At 34.1% G+C, this 21,944-nt stretch overlaps 1 protein-coding gene across 1 annotated transcript; it reads right to left on the reverse strand.

Annotated features, from left to right (window-relative positions):
* Window positions 1-11,641: 11,641 nt before the first annotated feature.
* On the reverse strand, window positions 11,642-20,281 carry LOC108740172 (paired mesoderm homeobox protein 2B-like; the record flags this gene model as incomplete). The annotated part of the gene is made up of 2 exons (XM_018474379.1): window positions 19,354-20,281; window positions 11,642-11,842 (listed from the first exon to the last, which is right to left on the reverse strand). Coding segments are annotated over exons 1-2 (526 nt in total), but the record flags the coding sequence as incomplete, so codon positions are not given.
* Between the last annotated feature and the right edge of the window lie 1,663 nt (window positions 20,282-21,944).

The raw sequence follows: 21,944 nt of genomic DNA on the forward strand, positions 1-21,944 counted from the left end.
TGTCCAGCTAGTCTTAGGATCGGCGACCTTATGATAATGATGATGATCAAACTATTGTCTTTTATTATAAACTTCTTATAAGAAGAACAAAAACTTGATTTTCACTAAATTGGCTAAAATTACCAATAGTGGGTTGAAAAAGAAATTATATATTGTTGTTTGATTAGCAACTTTTGTTTTATACTGTTTTCATGCAAANTTAATTTTCAATTATAAACCTAAGGTTGTAATTTTTGGTACATCCTACCAACCAAATAGCATAGTACTATTGGAATGTAATGAATATGATATGCCAATGTTCAGTCTCTCAGAGTCTCTGAAAGCGAGACTCGAGTCTCTCTGGTGTCGCTGAGAGAGACTGTCAAAAAAACTGATTAGCGTCTCTGAACGAGAGACTCGAGTCTTTCATAGAGAGATCCTGATTTTTTCGTCCAGTCTGTAAAAAATATTTTATAAAATTATAGGACGAGTTATTACTTTTAATTTAAAATATCATCAGTATATTCTATGAAAACTAATCATTTATTTAAAGTCCACAAACATTTCAGAGACTCCAATCTCTCTATGAATGACTCGAGTTATCTCAATACGTGGTGTCTCGATAAACATGGTTTAAGTTCAACATATTTCAGAAATCCCAGTCTCTCAATTTTTCAGTTTTATTCATTCAGTCTCTCTGTGAGAGATTCGGATCTCTGAATTAATAATTTTATCGTTGGAGTCTCTCATACAGAGACTGTGAGAAATCCATAAAAACAGCTTAAAAATAACTGAGAGACTGTGAAAGACTGTGAGAGACGCTGTCAGATACGCTGAAAGACTGAAAATTTTTGTCTAGGGTAAGAACTACTCAAAAACGTTAAAAATCATTAGAAATAATATAGTTTTCCAATTGACAAAATTCATGTGTTTCATCATATCAATTTTTAGAAACAGTTCCTAAATCATAATAGAATAGTAGATTTTCATGAGAGATTGATAAAAAAAAGTAGTTCGAATTTTGCGGTACTCTAATGTAGATATATACGTACATAGGAAATGTAGATGTAGTGAAAGAAAACAGAAATGTATGCGANAATTAACACTTCAGGGGGGTAGTATCGAAATTATGAATCATATATCTTGTTTACCGGATCTATCACAACTCCTTCCTTTCTAAAAGTTTTGTAACTAAGTATTTTCACTAATGAAGGGCATAGAAATGTAAATTGATACATAAACATGACTTAAGCTCCTATTTAGGCAGTTTCTATTTTGTTTTGTTTTTTTATTGAATGACGTGGAAAATTTCTAGTAAATTCGATTTTACAAATAGTTAATTACGATAGGTGTAAAACGTACATAAGTAGGTGTTGGCAGGACAAACAAAACGTATTTGTAGCTGTAATTGGTGCCAACTTATATTATAAGTATTTTCTTTGTTAGACGTGGACTGGTGAGTAATTTCTACTCTTTAACTACTATTTAATTCTAGTCGTTTCAAGGCAGAAAACTTTTAGATTTCTATTAACAATTTCATTAACTAATTAGATTTCCTTTGAACAACAAAAATTAAGAAGCCTTTATAATGAAACTAAAATAATGGAGTAGTAATTATCCACTTATTAGATTATAAGTAGATATATGTAATCTGTCGACTTTAAAATAAGCCTGGCCAGATATTTGGTGCCAGATCGTAATGTAGAAATTTTTAAGTGAAGACTATACAGCGAACATCATAGATATTTTTAACAAAAGGTCTTATAAATGTTTTCTACTTTTCGAAGGTTTTCAGAACCACATTTACCTGACACTTGGCTTTTAACCATTCTCATTTATAACTCTAAAGTGTCAGTGATTATGAATTTTTTGTTTTTTTCGAATACAACTGACCAGCGACTTTTTGTATAGGAACTTGTTTATTTTACGTTCTTTTTACAAACGAAATAAAACTCTTACAAAATGGATTTAATGATAAACAGTTTACAATATTTGTTCATAAATCTAAACTACTTTCGTTTTGTTTGATATTTGCGTACCATGAGGTTTTGATTATTATTATTATTATTATTTCAAAACTTTGTCAAAACTTTGTCAAAAAATTTTGGACACTTTCAAGAAAACTGATTATCAAAACGACTTGTTCTTCTCTTTGCGTATCATTAATAACAACAGCTTAAGAAACAGTTGGTCATTAATAAAGCGTTGTTGTTATATATACATTAGAAGTTAGAAAACAGTTCCTGGCCGTATAACGGAAAGCTAATGGAGCGAAATAACCAAAAAGCAGGACTCCAGAAGGTCCACATAAATGAAATGATGTCTCTATAAGTTGATTGTGAATAGAATAGAATCGAATAAACAGAGAATGAACCCCGGTAATAATCGACAACAGAAGGCACCCGGGCAAAAGACATTTACTTTATTACAATTGCAGATAGAACCGTACAACTGTGCACTTTTCATAATCACTTTGCCACTCGATATAAATGTAATGTGACGGACACCATTTCAAGGGCAAATGCATCTCTTTCTAAAGACACCGATGACTCTATCACGAAGGCATTAATTAAAAACAATCAAAGCTAATAAGGGTTGTCAAGTTACTATTTTAAGTAAAGAACCGATACCAATGTTTCGCCTCTAGTTTTGAATCTTTATCAAGGTATCAGATATTAATGTGAAAATTCATTTTCCATTTATGCCAACTATAAATTACCTCAAGTTAATGAGGAAAATTTGTTGCTGTTTTCATATTAAAATTAGATATATTAACCACTATTAAATATTAAAATGTTCCATATATATATAGCAAGGTAGGTTCTTTAGTTAACCTAACCTTAAGAGAGTCTAAGTAGCTACCATGATTATTACTCACAACTAGAAGCGAAACGTTGGTGTCGATTGTACACTTAAAATAAAAGCCTTACAGCCCTGATTAGCTCTGATTCTTTCTAGGTACTCATATCCAAATTGAAGGGATGAAATGAGGAATATTATTAAAAATGTTTAATTAATGCTGTTTTTGTCTCGATTGCTCTAAAATTCTTTGTTTTTTGAAATCCTTTTCCATTTTATAGAACAAACAAAAATTATGTTTATTTTCATCTTGACTCAATCAGCAGTTAATAATGTCCTGCAAATGCTTTTCGTATATAAATAATATTTTAAAATTTGGAGGAATTTTGTTGATATTTATATTCTTCTGGAGTATCAAAGAAAATTCGAGGTCAAGAACGATATGGTAAATTTTGAGTTTATTTTTGATGTTATATTTGATGCACGTATTTTGAATCCGTTTGACACATCTGTGTATACACCTAATTTTATAATTCTGTCCTCATTTAACACTTAGCACACAGTTTTAATTTTGAAAGTTTGACCTAATTTTAGACGACACACTCGCCCAAAAATAGCGCAACACAATTATCATTACTTAACATAATCAGAATTTTACGCGTACTTAATTGTAGTATTTTAAACAAGTAAGAATATATTTTAGTAATAGGTTGAAATATTTCCACACAAATAAATTTTTATTAAAATTACTAAGATATACAGGGGCAAAATATTTGTATGCTTAGATTTGCAGATGATATAGAGGTATTAGCATCTAGCAAGAAAGAGTTAGAGATAGCTTTAAATAAAATGAAAACGGTATTGACAACATTATTGTATGAAAATAAATAAAAGTAAAACAAAAATACTGGTATGCAAGGGAAGAAAATGTAGGGAAAGAGCGAATATAAAGATCGAAGACGAAAAATTAGAAAAAATCGCTGATTTTAGGTATCTAGGAACTCAGATAAGTCAGGGCGGAAGGAGTAGTAGGGATATAAAGCAAAGGATAGTGCAGGGTCAAGTCATCTTCAACAAAAAGAGTCACTTCTATGCTCGCGAACAATTAATTTAGAAGTTCGAAAAAGATTGTTAAAGGTTTATGTTTGGAGCACGGCACGTACGGGTGCAAAACATGGACGGTGGACGCGGCGAAAAAGAAAAGGATAGAAGCGTTAGAAATGTGGTGTTACAGGCGAATGATGAGGACACCGTGGATAGAGAAGGTTCGAAATGATATATTAGAAAGAACAGGAGAACAGAGGACTCTATGGAAGTCCATTAGAAATAGGCGAGATAGGTTGGTAGGAGACCTTCTCAGGCATGAAGGTCTTGTCAGAGACATATTAAAGGCAGAAACGGAAGTTATGAGGTGTAGAGGTAGGCATAGATTAGATTACTGTTCGCAAATAGTTAAGGATGTGGGATGTTCTAGTTTTAAGGAAATGCGAAGATTAGCTTAAGATAGGAAAGAGTGGAGGTGCGTGTCCAGCTAGTCTTAGGATCGGCGACCTTATGATAATGATGATGATCAAACTATTGTCTTTTATTATAAACTTCTTATAAGAAGAACAAAAACTTGATTTTCACTAAATTGGCTAAAATTACCAATAGTGGGTTGAAAAAGAAATTATATATTGTTGTTTGATTAGCAACTTTTGTTTTATACTGTTTTCATGCAAAATCAGAGAGATTGGTGTTTTCCCACAAAACTAATTCCCAAGGCTGTAATAAAATATCCGATTGATATTTTGATCTCTAGTTTCACATTTATTATCGCACTCCACGTATGTGAACCGCCGAATATATGCATGGTGCAGTATCTGTTATGGGGTGAGCACCCCCTTTCTAGTAGCGATGCGCACTTGCCCACATAGGGATGTCAAATGCATTACAGACCATTTAGCAAGTGGCACCCAGGAGATACTGATCTGAATTCGTGAGAATCAATTGCGCGAAATTTGATTAACTTTTAATTACGATAATGAAATTTTTATTGACTTCATACGTGCCCCAAATTTATGATCAAAAATATAATGCCATTATGAGTAAATAAACTTCACCGTATTAAAAACACAAACAGAAATAGTTCCTGGAATGACCCGAGATAAAAATGTTCGGTCTCTCAGAGTCTTTGAAAACGAGACTCGAGTCTCTCTGGTGTCGCTGAGAGAGACTGTCAAAAAAACTGTAGCGTCTCTGAACGAGAGACTCGAGTCTTTCATAGAGAGATCCTGATTTTTTCGTCCAGTCTGTAAAAAATATTTTATAAAATTATATTATTACTTTTAAATTAAAAAATCATCACCATATTATATGAAAACTAATCATTTATTTAAAGTCCACAAACATTTCAGAGACTCCAATCTCTCTATGAATGACTCGAGTTATCTCAATACGTGGTGTCTCGATAAACATGGTTTAAGTTCAACATATTTCAGAAATCCCAGTCTCTCAATTTTTCAGTTTTATTCATTCAGTCTCTCTGTGAGAGATTCGGATCTCTGAATTAATAATTTTATCGTTGGAGTCTCTCATACAGAGACTGTGAGAAATCCATAAAAACAGCTTAAAAATAACTGAGAGACTGTGAAAGACTGTGAGAGACGCTGTCAGATACGCTGAAAGACTGAAAATTTTTGTCTAGGGTAAGAACTACTCAAAAACGTTAAAAATCATTAGAAATAATATAGTTTTCCAATTGACAAAATTCATGTGTTTCATCATATCAATTTTTAGAAACAGTTCCTAAATCATAATAGAATAGTAGATTTTCATGAGAGATTGATAAAAAAAAGTAGTTCGAATTTTGCGGTACTCTAATGTAGATATATACGTACATAGGAAATGTAGATGTAGTGAAAGAAAACAGAAATGTATGCGAAGAGGATGGGGGAAAAGAACAGGAATGGGAGGACTAGCTCGTGTTGTTATTTTTAATCACTCTAAGTGCTCTTGGATACAAAAGAGTCTTATCTCCTCCAGCCTAACCTGCAAGCCCCATAATGAAACCGCAACACTTTCTTCCCTAATTTTGTTTCGTTCTCTAATAAAAACAACGAACTCCGTTTCGTTTAAGAAACAAGGTGAGGCTGACATTTACAAGAATTAACGAAAGAGATTCTCAAGTCTCTCGAGATGCGGCTTCTCTTTACTCTTTCTTGTCTAACGCTAAGCATAAAAATGTCTATCGCCTACAGATCTGAAAACACCGTAACGAAATTGTATACTAATAACATTCATGTGTTCAACAAATCGTAAAATCATTTTCAGTGTTCATGCTTACAGTTACTCTTAATTTATGATAAAATTATTGAGACATTATATATTTACTTCATGGACATAGTTTGTGCGAACCAATCCAAACACCAAAGCAACACATCACATTGAATTAACTCACACATCATTTGTACTTTTATAGCAACATTCTCCAAGAACGATATTCTTTTTCTGACAAAATAATAAAAATCTGTATAACCTAGAAAATTTCGCTGTTCGAAAACAAGTTCTTTCATTCACCTCTCATATAGGATATCTTACAGGAAAATTTTTAAAGATTATTTCGGACAACTACCGAATTATTATTAAAATAATTAAAATGGTGAAGGCGCCGGGAACATTTTCCTCAACTTTTCAGAATTATGTTTCTTTATAACACTCTTAAAATTCATAAAAAGCATTGTTTATATTTTAGCTATAACATAATAATTTACCCCATATTTCCCTCTTAAGGATAATAAATGACATATCTCCTAGATAACACACAGGTGTTCACTTGGAATAATTAGCAAACCTCTTATCAAATAACCCGCCATCACATGATGCCACGTTCATATTGATCTTTAACCTTTCTTGAAAGGTTGAGAAACTTAGGATGAGAGAACAACAAATGACCAACTAATCCAATTAAAGTGGATATCAAAGGATAAACTTTAATAATATGCTCGGAACTTTACTTAAATGCCTGAAACAAAAGATGGTTTCAAAAAAGTGTTTACTATAGTTGGAACGTTCAAAAGTAGCATAATCCACAATAAAACTTTAATTTACTAATAAAATACACTACAGCGGTTGCTGACAGAACACCTACAATTTATCGTAAACATAGAAAAGAGATGCCAGATAGGAATTGCAGCGGACACTAATAAAGAAAAAGAAATAACATTGCACCAAGTGATGTATAACAGAAAGAGATGCTGACAAGGAGAATTTGAGCATGTTGACAGCATCAGGCTTTAAAAAATGTTCATCATTCTCCGGAATTTATTAAAGCAATGACCATTGTTTAAAGATATCATTCTAACCAGGCAGTTATAAAGCCGACCCTGATCTTTTCCGTACCTTAGCAATCTCTAACCGCTACACCTCTTACTATTATTCGATTATCTCTTTTCAGTTTGTCTGTACTACTCATGAACCTTTTTTCTAACTTAACAAAAACCTGTTTAAAACCCAGCAAATGACTGCAATCCCAAGTTGAAACAAGACAGAAGATACGTCCATTCTTACAGATAATTTATTCAGAACTGCTAATTCTGATCGTCCCAACTATATGGAATTATCTGTTGTTATTTCTTTGACTCTAATATGTACAATACCAGACAACAAAATTGTTCTTTATTGGCTCCATAAAACCCCCGAGTTTTCACCCTCGTTTTCCCTCACCTGCCATTCGAATATTATTTTTTTTTATTAATACCTAATGTGGTCAAATTTTGCTTAACTACAGATTTATAAAAGAAATGAATACACAAGGGAAATACTTTTAAAGAAATTAATTGTTGAAAACCTCATTAAAGCTGAAGATATTGTTTCAATTTTTAATGTCCGCCAATGTCCAGATAGGACCTTTGAGAACCTTATTATATCCTGAATTATCTACGCAGATTATGTCAACGATGTTGAAACGAAACCCGTGTGACCAGAGTTACAAACAACAACTCGGAGTTTTGTTTTGTATCTGTAGTGCATGTTCGATAATAATAGCTGCTAGTATGACCGTAATGGAGCAATTTCACGGCCACCCTTGATATAATAGGGGAGATTAGAATGCGTCGGTGTGAATCTGTATGTCACGGATTTAGTTACCGAAGGCCACGTGACACCACTTGTACCAAACATGCCCCTTCACGTCATGCTAGTGTTGTACCATTATCATTAGCTACAGTTGTTTTGGAATAATTCAAAAATGACTTCTGCCTCATTGGTCCTACTTTAAGGACTTGGTGGAATTTAATTTATTGACGTCAAATAAAAAAGCTGAATATTAATGTGAAAATTCATTATTAACTTTTATCCACTACAAATTACCTCAAGTTAATGAGAAAAAAATTGTTGCTCATGTCACGCGCTCGCCGTGAATTGAACCCGGGACATTTGGCGTGCTGCGACCACTAAGCTGACGACAGCAACAAACCGAGCTCGATTCCCGGCGAGAGTGTAACAGCAACAATTTTTCCTTATTGACTTGAGGTAGATTGTGGTGGATAAAAACTAATAACGAATTTTCACATTAATATTTAATATTAACCACTATTGAATTTCAAAGTATTTCATATGGTATAAGATCAAATTCTCAAAGCAAATTCATAATTAAAGTAAAGTAGATCAAAGGTTTGTATTCGTTTTCCGAATCCAATTCATTGTAGATATAATTTTTATTCAAAAAGAGAAACACTTACTTCAAGCAGTAGGAGGTGTGCTCTGTTTGTACAGCATATTTTCGCATTCAATCCCTTGCGAGATAAAATATTCATATTCGGTAAAAGGGATCAGGTGCAAACATAACACTCTAAAAGATGCTACCAATATATCACTGGCAAAACAATTTTCATTCATATATTTTTTCCGAAAATACACCTTTTAATAGTTATAACAAAAATGGGGTCCACTACGTGTTTATTCTGACCGTTTGGGTTCAACGAAAATGGACATGTAAAAAACAGTTCTAATTCTCGTTGCTCTTACCTACTGTAAACACTTGGATAATTTAACTATACTTATGTTAGGGGGAGAATGCATATTCGGTTTTTATTCCAAAAATTGTAAAAACAACTAAACGGGAATTCAAACAGATTATACAGAAGGCGAACTTTTAAATCTTCGCAGTTATTCAACTAATTGAATGATGAGTGAGCCAAGACGTTTGAACTAATATGAACTACCAATGATGCAATGAACCACTGGAAAACTTTAAGAGAAACATAAGAATGAATATAGAATTCTGAAGGCCTAATGTCAAAGTTCAAAATTAAGTTTATCTCTCCGTTTTTTGTTATGAAATCATTTAATAGACTTGCCGAACCTGTTCAGAGTTAGACGGCGGACACTGTTGTTGGTAGTGCATGGAACTTAGGTAGACAACCAACTATACTTCAGAACATAGCTATTTAGACCCGACCACTCGAATGCGTCAAAATTGATGATCTTTAATTAAAGATTCTAATTAATCGATAATCCCAGAAATCGAAACTAAGCCTACGACAAAGTTTGATCTTTTAATTAAACGTTTTAATAGTCATCTAGTTCCAGAGTATAATATTATGAGATTGAAATCGGATCAAATTTTAGATACAAACCATGTGATTGTAATGTTTCTGATTCGTTATAAGCTGCGGCTGAACATCGCACATATTATCACCAATAGTTTGATGATTTTTATCATGTAAAGGTTGAAACTGACAATGAAAAATTGTGGAAAATTATCGGAGATTTTCGTCTGCCTGATGAATATTTGGTTGTTGTCTTTCGTTTTGCGATGATAATAAGTGTTGTAGGTAATTTTAATCGTGCGAACAAAAGAGGCAGTTCTATAACTCACCGTTTGTAATCAGCGGATGAGTTTATAATGGCAAAAATTACACGGCACCAGCGTTAGGAAATCAAAGGCATACATCAGAATTAGCGCTCATATATGGGGCCACGTAACCGCGGAATTGTCTGTGGTGAAAATAACTGTTCTGTAGCGCATCATTTCGAGGAATTTTATGGTTCCATAGAAACGGCTAACTCTCGCCTTTTTGTTTTTATCGTCAAATTACCATTCGCGCCGCTCAAAGTTTCCGTTATGCGACGTTTTCTCGGTTTATGGGCCCTTATTCGGCCTCGCAACCGACCATTCCAATATGAAATTAAAGCAGAACTTTATGTGGGAATATATTGGTTGATCGGCAAATGAAAAAATCATAAATTCACCACAGTCATTACTCATCAAAATCCTTGTTTACATTCTAAACTAAATTAACCATCATTTAAAAATACATATCTGGTGCAAATGTTCATTGAAACATCCAATTTCAAGTAATGATAGTCGTGTGGCGTCGTGGGACACCCGCTAATAGGAACAAAATTTCTTATGTTCGTCGTCATCATCATCATAGAGTCATCATTCCTAAGATCGGTTAAACACGCAGCTAATCTTCGTATTTCCTTAAAACTAGAACATCCCACGTTGTTTACTATTTGTTTCTACCCCTAATATGTCTCTAAAAGAAGGTGTCCTACCAACCTAACTCGCCTATTTCCTATTGACTTCAATAGCACCTTCTTCTTCATTCATCATTCGCCTGTGATACCACATTTCAAACGTTTTAACCTTCTCTTTTCCACCCTGCCAATGTCCACGTTTCTGTGATTAAATCTGTAATTTCCTTAAGAATACCGATCATCATCATCATCATCATCATCATCGTCAGTCCTAAGACAGGTTGGACACGTACTTCCACTCTCTCCTATGATGAGCTAAACTTCGCATTTCCCTAAAACTAGAACAGCACACATCCTTAACTATTTGCAAACAGTAATCTAATCTAGGTCTACCTCTACCCCTCCTAACTTCTGTTTCTGCCTCTAATATGTCTCTGACTAGACCTTCATGCCTGAGAAGGTGTCCTACCAACCTATCTCGCCTATTTTTTATTGACTTCCTATTCTTTCCAATACCTCTTCATTTCTAACCTTTTCTACCCACGATATCCTCATCATCCGCCTATAACACCACATTTCAATCTAACCTTTTCTTTTCCGCCGCTCCCACTGTCCATGTTTCGCACCCGTACAACGCCGTGCTTCAAACATACACCTTTAACAACCTTTTTCGAATTTCTAAATTAACCGTTCGCGAGCATAGAATCCCTACTACTCCTTCCATCCTCACTTATCTGACTTCCTAGGTATCTAAAATCAGCCACTTCTTCTAATTTCTCGTCTCCTATCTTTATATTCACCCTTTCCCTACTTTTTCTTCCCTTGCATATCAGTATTTTAGTTTTACTATTATTTATTTTCATACAGTACTGATCTGTCAGTACCGCTTCCAAATTATTTAAAGCTATCCCTAGGTCTTCCTTACTAGATGCTAATACTGCTATATCATCTGCAAATCTAAGCATACTGATCATTTGCCCTTGCACATCTATCCCTACAGTTGTACTGTCTTTAACAATGTTGATGGCGTCTTCGATGTATAGATTAAAAAGTAGCGGTGACAGTGTGCATCCCTGTCTGACACCCTTCCTAGTATTTACTTCTCTACGATGCATCCCTAGCTCTATAACTGCCTGTTACTCTTTATACAAACTAAGTATCACTCTTCTATCTTTGTAACTCATCCCTCCTTAATTTAACATCCAAATGAAATCAACCATCACTAATTAGTAGTCATTTTAGTATGTTGAGTAGGTAGCTTTCTAACATTAAAACCTTTATTTTTCCTAATTCTGTCTAAAAAAGGGTTCGCCAAACATCAAACTGAGCAAGAAGACCATGAAGCGATTTTTAAATTTCCTGAATGATGCAGCACTGCGAGAATTGTTTCAATAATCACTTACTTGAACTCGTGCTTCCGTGAGGTCAATTTTCATAGCTATTTCTTCGCGTGTATATATATCCGGGTAATGTGTTTCCTGGAAAGCTCTTTCAAGCTCCTTCAGTTGGGCCGAAGTAAAAGTGGTCCTGATTCTTCTCTGTTTTCGTTTTTCTGTTAAAACACCATCGTGTCCCGGGTAAACTTTGTAAGGAAGACCACCTACAAACAAAGCTTAAATTAAATCAAAATACTCAATATTCCATTAGGTAACGAAAATAAATCAGAAAATTTTTTTTGGTTCCTGAATTGAAAATAACTTTTCAGTTATTAACAGCGAATTCGTTTCTTTTTTTTTTAATTTCAAACTAACCATTTTTAAAGCGATTGTCATTAAATGCTACTAAAATTTAAATTTCTGTCTGTTCCAAGACGTATATCAAGCAAGCACGACAAAGTTATATCTCTCATTTCAAAAGTGTACCATAATTTGTCGCTTATTTGTCACTAAAACCAAATATTCCAGGGCATATTTTAAGTAAGCATAATAAAGTTATATCTCTTATTTCAAAAATTCACCATAATTTGTCGCTAATTTGTCACCAAAACCAAAAATTCCAAAACGTATGTCAAGTAAGTACGACAAAGTTATATCTCTCATTTCAAAAATGCACCATAATTTGTCGCTAATTTGTCACCAAGATCAGAAATTTGTCGCTCCAATTGGGTACAAAAAAATGTACCAAACCCTAACATAGCGTATCTCAAAGTAAAAAAGGAGTAGAACAATACTGTAAAGTCTAAAAATTTGTCACCAATTTGTCGCTGAAAGGCAGAACTTTTACCCATTTTATCGCTAGCCTGCCGTCCAGCTTTTCTGCGAAAAACTACTAGAGAGGCGCTAAGCTGTCACTGCACCTCCCATATCTCAAAATAGAAAGAGGGTAGAAAAATTCTGTAAGGTCTAAAATTTGTCACCAATTTGTCGCTGAAAGACGAAACTTTTACCAATTTTATCGCCAGTTACTCCAGCTTTCCTGCGAAAAACTACAAGACAAAGCCTGCACCTCCCATATCTCAAAATTCAAATGTGGTAGAAAATTACTGTAAGGTCTAAAATTTGCACCAACACGACATTTCCATTTCGAAATTTTCACTGCCACTTAACAATCCTCCAATTGTTTTCCACTGATCAGCTGGTAGCTGAACTCGTGACAAAATGGGCACAAGTACTATCCTTCAGCGACAAATTAGTGACAAATTTTAAACTAAATCGTATTTTTTTACCCTATTCTAGTATTTCGTCTATTTTACAGTAACGACAAATTTTTGTATTTAATAACAAATTAGCGACAAATAATAGTACACAGTATTATATATAAATAAAAAAGATAACATTCTCGTGCTGGCTTAACATATACGTTGTTCCATGCTATTTGAAAGTTTTCTCAGTTTTGTTATAATATTTTGAGGGAAATCTTCGGTTTTCCGTATCCGAAATTCGGCAATGAATGAAATTGCGCCTTACCATAATCTGCTTAAAATCTATAGCCCGAGGATGTGAATCTTCAACATGAGACCGTAAAGAAACGCCTATATCGATCTGTGGAGGACGCTAAGGGGAGTAAAAAGCGACGCGGCAGCCTTCCTGCTACGCATGAAAAATGTCTGCCAACAATTTTCTCGGACAGGATAGCAAACATTAAATCCGCGTCTAGCGACAAACTTTTTTCAGCGCGGACGAGTGTTTGATTTTATTGAGTCAATGTATCATCAGAACAAGGAGAAAAATATGAGAGAACCTGCTGATGCAGCACACTACCAGATTTATAAAAAACTTACATGAATAAGGGGCATATAAAGTTGCTTATAGGGCATTATTTTTCTATTGGCTTTTTTTTGTAATGCAGCCCTTAGATCCTTACACCGAAGTAGGAACTTATTGGAAAAAATTATTAGAAAGTGAAGATTGTTTCAAACTACAAATAAACAATTACAAAAGTAACTTAAAATAAATAAATAAATGTTTACTATATTTGAAAACCATCAAGTATCCGACGATATAATACATACGAGCAAGCATACGGGTATTTTGGCGTCGGCACCGCGACGCTTGATTATGATTTCTGCCACAAGAGGCGCCGAATGAATACTACATGGCTGCGGTTTGCTGGTTAATAAACCCAAATTAATATTTACCGTACTCCCAGTGAGACATACGGTGTGATAATAATATTTCTCTAACGTACTTGTTATATGAAGAAGAAAGACAGGATACAAAAACCAAAAAAAAAAATTGTAAACAATCACAATAATATTTAAAGCCTAAAATTCTTGCATACCTTATAAACAATAATTTTTTAATCTAATAAAACACGTATCTTCATTAAGGAAGAAAACAATTTTAAAAAAAAGAGCAGTAAATTCAGATATAACTAATTAATTTAGCCAATTATATACATACATATAAATTTAAATTTTACTTTATTATTGTTGTTTGTCAACTATATCATCTATAAGTTCCCATTTTAAAAGAGGTTAGGCGTACATTAAAACTGGTAGAACGTTCTTTAGTCCTTTTTTTCAACAGGCTTTCTGTTTGTCCAATATAGTCCTTGCTGTATTCCAAAATTTTGCCCTCTCATCTGTGATATCTCTGCTGTTTTTAATTTGATTACCTTATTAGGAATTAAGTACATCTCGCAAAATTTCATTAAATCCGCCTATATGTCGACTATAAATGGTAACAATGCATTGCGGTGATTAGTGAGAAAAACTAACTAAAAAGAAAATTCTTTCAATATGAAAATCATTAAGAGAAACCCTTCGACAATTCCACTCGATGTTAATTCAGAACGTTTACAACATCATTCATAGAATGCCAAATGGATTCAATGTAAGTGCGCGACATTTTGCGTTGTGGCAGCTGTCAACTCCACTTTTCTCTCCAATCTTTCAGCCACCAGATCGACCAGACACGACGAGGAATAGGAGGCCATGGACGAAGGAGAGAATAGATTGATATTACTTTATTTAAGATGGTGGCCGAAAGAGAACGATAATGCCGGAGAGCGAGTGAGAAGGGGAGAGAGTATGTGTTCGTGTGTGACGAAGACGAAAGAGAAAGAGAAGGTGGAGGGTTAGGGTGGAAAACGGACCGAAGAAATGCTTGCGGTCGCTGTTCTATCTCGTTAGAGTTGAAGGAGAATGCTGAAGCCTATGGGATACGACCACTTGTTCAAAAGTAACTAAATGGTCATTCTGAAATATTTAATATGAAGAAGCTTTTCCCAAAATATATTACCTATCTACTGAATAAAATCATCACAGATCATCAACGAAGAAAAGCTAGAAATATTAGTTAGGAACAATTGTCGAACAAAGTACTTTATATTAGAAAATGCAAAGTATCCAACTTTGTATGGAATGCAACTAATATCCTTCAAAATTATCCTTTAACATTGTCAAATGGTTATAACTTCCTTAGAAGGTTTCAGTTTTGAAACAATTAATCATTTTACTTTTGGTTGTCATTGTTTAAATTGGAAATGGGTCGGATAACCTGTTTGCATTCGGTACCCAGCGGATTCGGGATAATGGCGCCACCTAAGTAATTCTACCAGAGAAAAAAGGAAAAACAAGTATAACGAAAAGCCTATCAAAAGAAAATTAGTAATTAACATTACATTTCGTGCGTCTTATTTTGTATTATTTATTGATTACTATGTGAGTAGAAAAGGTTAGAAATGAAGAGGTATTGGAAAGAATAGGAAAACAGAGGACTCTATGGAAGTCAATAAAGGTTGGTAGGACACCTTCTCAGGGATGAAGGTCTAGTCAGAGACATATTAGAGGCAGAAACAGGAGTTAGGAGGGGTAGAGGTAGACCTAGATTAGATTACTGTTCGCAAATAGTTAAGGATGTGGGCTGTTCTAGTTTTAGGGAAATGCGAAGATTAGCTAAGGATAGGAAAGAGTGGAGGTACGTGTCCAACCAGTCTTAGGACTGACGACCTTATGATGATGACGATGATGATTGATTACTATAGTAAATTATTTGTTATTTTGATATAGTTTCTGTGTTTACTTTTTCTAGTGAACAATAAGAATAAGTCAGTTTTACTGAACTGTTATAATTTCTGTAGCTTATCGATATATCAAGTTTTGATTAACAATAATTTATAAAGTATGATTTTGTAACCTTGCAGACATTTAATGTCTATAAACGTTAATACAGACTCGTTTCAACGGATTTAACTTAACCCTCTCGTTGAAAATCCACCAACCAAGAAATAAAATTTCGTTGGTTCAACATTTTGAATGGGACTAATGTGGTTTGGGATGTTGCGTTGTTGAAGATGGTATATATGGTATAACCATTAACCAATCTGATTTCGCCCGGCTAATGCTAGGTACACCGCTATCCGATCCGGAAAAATCAGTATCCGGTGTATCTCTAGTTTAAATTTTAATTGATTTTGGTATAATTTAAACCACAGAAAACATAAGCTGCTTGTTCTGAAAAAAAGGCAAAATTGAATGGAACAATTCTTCCTGATAAATCCTTAAGTAGAGCTAACATATTCGTCATATTTCAAGTAATTTAAAGAAAAGTTTCTATGATTTCTTCCTGGAAAATGTTCTCTTGAGTATAGTATAGTCATAAAAGGAATAAGATGTGTCCTCTTAATATTTTATGTCTCAGAAACTATGGTCGAATAATAAAGGCCTTATTTATAACCGTTCTTCGTTTTCCAATTGTGTGACATATCCATATAACTTTAGCGCTTTTATTTGACATTTATATAAAGGACTTTGTTGTCTAATTTGGACATTAAAATTTTATATCTCGTGGCACTAAATAAACCGAGAAGAGAACGGGAAAACTTTAGAAGCGCACGCTCGTTTTTCTTTTAGTTTTTTTTTTGTCTATTGCTTTCTTCTTTTTCCTCCGGTCATAAAATGAGTTTCTTTCCCGCTCTGATGTCCTCCATGCAAAGACAGTAAAAAGACAATAAAAGAAAAAGCACATTCCAGTTAGTTTCGACGGGTACGATCCACACCCGTTGTTTACCATTCGCTCTCCTGCTCTTGGATGAAGTTGGTTCGCTAGTTGTGAGGGGATGATTCTTCGAGCAACTTTCCAAGCCAACGACTACGGGATATTAAAACTACCCCTCAACATTTTAATTACATTGTAAAATTATTTTATTTGAGAAACAGGAAGCATCAGCAACTTTATTGTATCATAAATGTGGTACAGGTAGATCAAAAAGAATTCATACAATTCAAATAAAAAAAATTTTTTCATAATCTAATCTACCTCTACTCCTCTTAAATCCTGTTTCTGCCTCTAATATATCTCTGACTAGTCCTTTCATGCCTGAGAAGGTGTCCTACCAACCTATCTCGCCTATTTCCTTTTGCGCTCTCTGTTCTCCTTTTCTTTCTAATATATCGTCATTTCTAACCTTCTCTATCCACGGTATTCTCATCATTCGCCTATAACACCACCTTAGAACGCTTCTTTTTNTTGAGGGCTTCATTATTGACGAAATTCAATTAGAATGGTTAAAAAACCACTAAATATCAAGTGTAGTATCATCATCATCATTAGTGCATCTTTGCATTTCCCTAAAACTGCAACATCCCACATCCTTAACTATTTGTGAACAATCTAGGTATACCTCTACTCTTTTTAACTTTTATTTTTCTGCTTCTAATATGTCTCTAACTAATCCTATGCCTATAGAAGTGTCCCACTAACCTGATAATAATTATTTTATAATAGTAAATAGCGAAATTGATATTCATATCGTCTGTATTAATTGTAAATTGTTCAAAAAAATTCACATATACTGGTTTAAGTTAAATCAGAAAAAAAATGTACAAAACAAGTGAAAACGCTATTAAGTTAACATCTCTAAGCTAAACACAAAATAATTTCACGCCTTTGTCAGAAATATGAGGAATAATATGTTTCGCCACTTAAGCAGGCATCTTCAAAATTGTAAAAGGGCTAAACATACCTAAAGTATATTAGAAAATGCAAAATAATTCCATTTGAAATGTCCGAAATAATTCGATTTTCCTAAATAATTAATGAAATTAGTTACCTACTTACTATTTTTTCAACAAAGTAACTCTTTAATACTTAATATCCTGAAGTACCCTAGTTATTACAACCACAGGGGAAAACGAGTGAAATGTTACAAACGTTTTCCTTTAAATGCATAATAACCATTCACGAAGTAAAAGCTAACTCAATCATATTCTTGAAAACTTTCCAAAATTGGTTTCCTAAATCAACCCTACGTTAAACATGTATTTGTCAAATACACATTTTAATCTTTATTTAATAGTATATGCGAGAAATTTTCAAAATATCTGTGCTTAGCCCCCCCCCTCCCAAGTAAAACAAAAAGCCGATAAAATTTTTTTTTTTTGGAATCAAATAAAATTTGAATGTAACGAAGTGTATTTTGTACTATTCGTTTGATATTTTCCTCTGATTTCTTTCTCTCAGCAGTCGTCGAAGCAAACAAGATTATGCACAATAAACTTTCGTTGGTATTAAATTATTTAATTTCGCCCCGTGGTGGGGTTGAAGTGTAGTGAATAAGACCAAGATGTAACTTTGTTAGCGGAACACAACTGAATTATGTTCTTATAATGTTTTGAACGAGAAAAAGTGGCGCTTTCCCAACTTTGCTTTCTCCCAGTCGGTATTCAGCAGGCGGTCGAGACGTAATGTGGTACAACACAACCCTTACGAAGACGGGTGGCGGTAGACATCTTGTTTTTCAAGTGAAACAAATCGAAAATTTTCACGTTTTTCGGCATGCGCCTTATCTAACATAAATCCGCAACCTACCACACGTGTTCAAATAATTAAGTGATCCCAATTATTTATTTTTTTAACGAAGGACTCTGCATGTTTTAAGCACCAATGTAAATCTGTGTAAGTTTGCCATACAGATTTCTATTTATATTTATTATTTTAAAATTTGTTGAAACATTTCTGCAAAATAATTTTATATTTCTATTTACTCGATGGAATCTCATACATAGATCACATTATCTACGTAATATAGTAAATAACTACATATTCTGGTGTAAAATTCTATTATTAAGCATCTGATGAAACTTCTTAATAAGGCAAAAGGCAAAATTATTAAGTGTGTTAATATAGGTAATTTTGTGTAAATCAGCGTTGAGTTTTATTAATATATTTCATATATGTAATACAAGTGATTAAATTGAAGAAAAACTAAAGATCAGTTGTACCTGCGCCTTCATCAAAAATATTGCATAAATTACTTTATTTTTGAGTTTTTAGTATTAAGGAATAAGAATATACAATAGTTTTAGATTTCCATCTATAGTTTTATCATTGAAGAAGATATTTAGACTAATTGTATAAAGTTTTCAAGTATAATACATACATTTTACACATAATAAAGTTTAACAAAGAATTTCTTGGATTTTAAAACAATATTTTCAATGAAATTGTAACAATTCCAGTACTCTATCATAAATCCCTAAAGGATAATAAGCCTCTCCAGGTTCTTAATCCAAATTAAGCACTATTCAGAATGTTTCTGGTTAGACTTATAGGAAAATTGCTTAATTTTCCTTATATTACCTGTTCGGTCTGTTTTTAGTACGGAAAATTTAAATGATTGTGGTTTAAAATGAAGGTTTAAGTGAAGGAAAATCTAAACTTTACTTACTTTGTAAATTCATAGTGGACGGAAACATTGCAGCTCGGTGATGAACGTCCTGGACATGTGGTCGTCCCCCCATAACCGCACACTGGGAAGTCGGCGTTCCCGGATGATGTATGGACATTGCACCAGCTCCAGCCCCAGGATTATACGATCTGGCCATCGAAGCAGCCGAATACCTGTAGGCGGCCTGCGACATTTGGCTGCAGGATGTTATGTCCCCGTAGGATCCTGGCATGTTCGCCAAAGCCGTCGGATCCATTCCCGTTCCTTGTAAACAAGTCGAATCAAATCCTGCAGCCGCCGCTTGGTTAAGATAAGAATAATCCATCCTTTTGATAGCGTATCACCACAACCAAGAGACTATTTATTGAAAATATTGTTGGATTTGGTCCCGAAAAATCTATCCAATTGAAAAAGGATAATCGACTATTAACGATAATCCAAATAGTCAAGTTGATCAACGAAAGTAAGACAATAAGGATGATGTTATCGATATGATTTTGTTGTGCATTTCCCGACGGGTACGAAGTTTAATTAGTTAAGTAATGAGTGGAGGTTTGAGGAGAGGTAGCGCCGGCTGCTATAATTTCTTGTTAAGTCGTGAATCGGTTATCGAGGTCTGATAGTCGGCTTAAAGGGTAATCAAATCAAGAGCTAATATCAAATTATGGCGATCACGGGTAATATCACGGCTTTTTCAAGAGAAACGCGCGTATTCGAGAAGAGACCCGACTGCTATTCGCTTCGAAAATCAAATGATAAGCTAATTCAATAACGTTGCTCTGTGCTCAGGATGGAAAAGAAAAACAGGGGTTGAAACGAGGCGATGGGGGTGCAGCGAGCAAGGCGGAGCCACCACGTATGGCTCACGTGCGCCCTCCAATGGCGATTCTGCGCGCTATCGGGACAACACCACCCCATTGGACACGGAAGTGACGTCACAACCCCGACACACGCGATCACGTCTTCTTCGTCTTCGTGACACTTCCAAAGTACCGAAGAATATTAAAACGCACGCACTTTAAATCGAATTTTCGCAAGAGATAACGAATTTTTCCACCCTTCTTCAGGTGGGGGGAAATGACGTCTACATCCTTATTCCGTTTTCTGACAAGTCGAAGCAACAGATCCAAACATAAACAAAAGCATATCAACACATCAAACTCAGTATAGAATATTAAACGTCTTATCGATTGCGTATCGACTGATAAATATCGAAGAAAATCCAATAATTTGTGTAATTTCGGTGGAGGCGCCGGGAAGGAAAATCTTTTTTACGGCATAGATATAGTTTCCACGGGAAATTTACGGTAGGTATAACAGCAATAAGTTTACAACAAATTAAACCAAAAAAAATAAATTAAAAAAAATAAAATAGCAAATTGAAACGGCTTACCTACTAGAAACCAATGAATTCAAAGCTCAAATGAGGCATGAAAAACCTTAAGTGAAAAAGTGACAGATTTTTGTACTAGAGTCTCAATGGGTGAATAGAAGATAAAACATTTAATAGAAGCCATAATTTCTAATGTTTTTATTGTTGAACAAAATTGAACTTTGTCTTGAAGTCTTGGACTTGATCATGCAAGTCTTAGTCTTAATCATGCAATACCAAAACCAAGACCGAACGAACGAGACCAAGGCTAAAACCAAGACTGTAAATTCTCGAGTTTTCGCATGTATGACAGAAAATTTCAGCAGTTTAGACAATTATTGCGTCGGTAAATTGAAAAGTTTGTGCTTAGAACAATTATTAAAAAAACGTTAGACCAATACCAAAACTATATCTAGTACCTAATGTTGTTGAAAAATTTTCTTCTACAGGAAACAAACGAATATATCTGGTGAAGTATTATTTCTTAAGCTTTTCTTATAGAAAACTAAAAAGTTGAATGAATGTCACCAGTAGGTAAATACGAAAGAGTCAAAATTCTTCTGAAAGAAGAACCTTCTCATATGCAAGAACTTACAACAATTGAACCTGTTGGAACGAAAAAAGAAGAACCAAAATTTTAAATCGCTTATCGCTTGGAATTCTATACGAAAGAAATGATTTGTTAAATTGTAGCGTAGCAAATGTTACCTTAGACGAATAATTGTAATTTCTGCAATAATTATTAAAAACGTAATTGAACCGCCCTCCGAAGATGTTAATTGCTATTAATTTCCATAATTGGCGCACAAGAACAGCCGAGCTTTCGCCCATTATCGTCCATTAACTCGTATCATGCGACAAAATTTTATTACTCTGTCTTCATTTAAATGTACATTTCAGACCGCAGCCATTACCAATTTTGCCGCGTGTTATTGCACGAATTGCAATAATTCTGCATTAATTTCAATAATGTCATCAATTTTCAATTATCGCGTCCTACTCGATTTGATTTCGCTCATCGGTGACGACAACGTCACGCACAAATCCAACAGCTTCCAATATTTCAATTCGTCACAAAATCCATTTTTATAAATCGTATCCATACTTAATTAACATTAATCCCTTTTATCCAAAATCGAGCTCCACTTACGGCATTAATCAAAAAGAGTTTAAAAATTTTGCATTGTCAAATTATTGAGGTCACCCCTGTAAATTATGA

Source organism: Agrilus planipennis, unplaced genomic scaffold (genome assembly GCF_000699045.2).
Source record: "Agrilus planipennis isolate EAB-ADULT unplaced genomic scaffold, Apla_2.0 scaffold158, whole genome shotgun sequence".
Lineage (NCBI taxonomy): Eukaryota > Metazoa > Arthropoda > Insecta > Coleoptera > Buprestidae > Agrilus > Agrilus planipennis.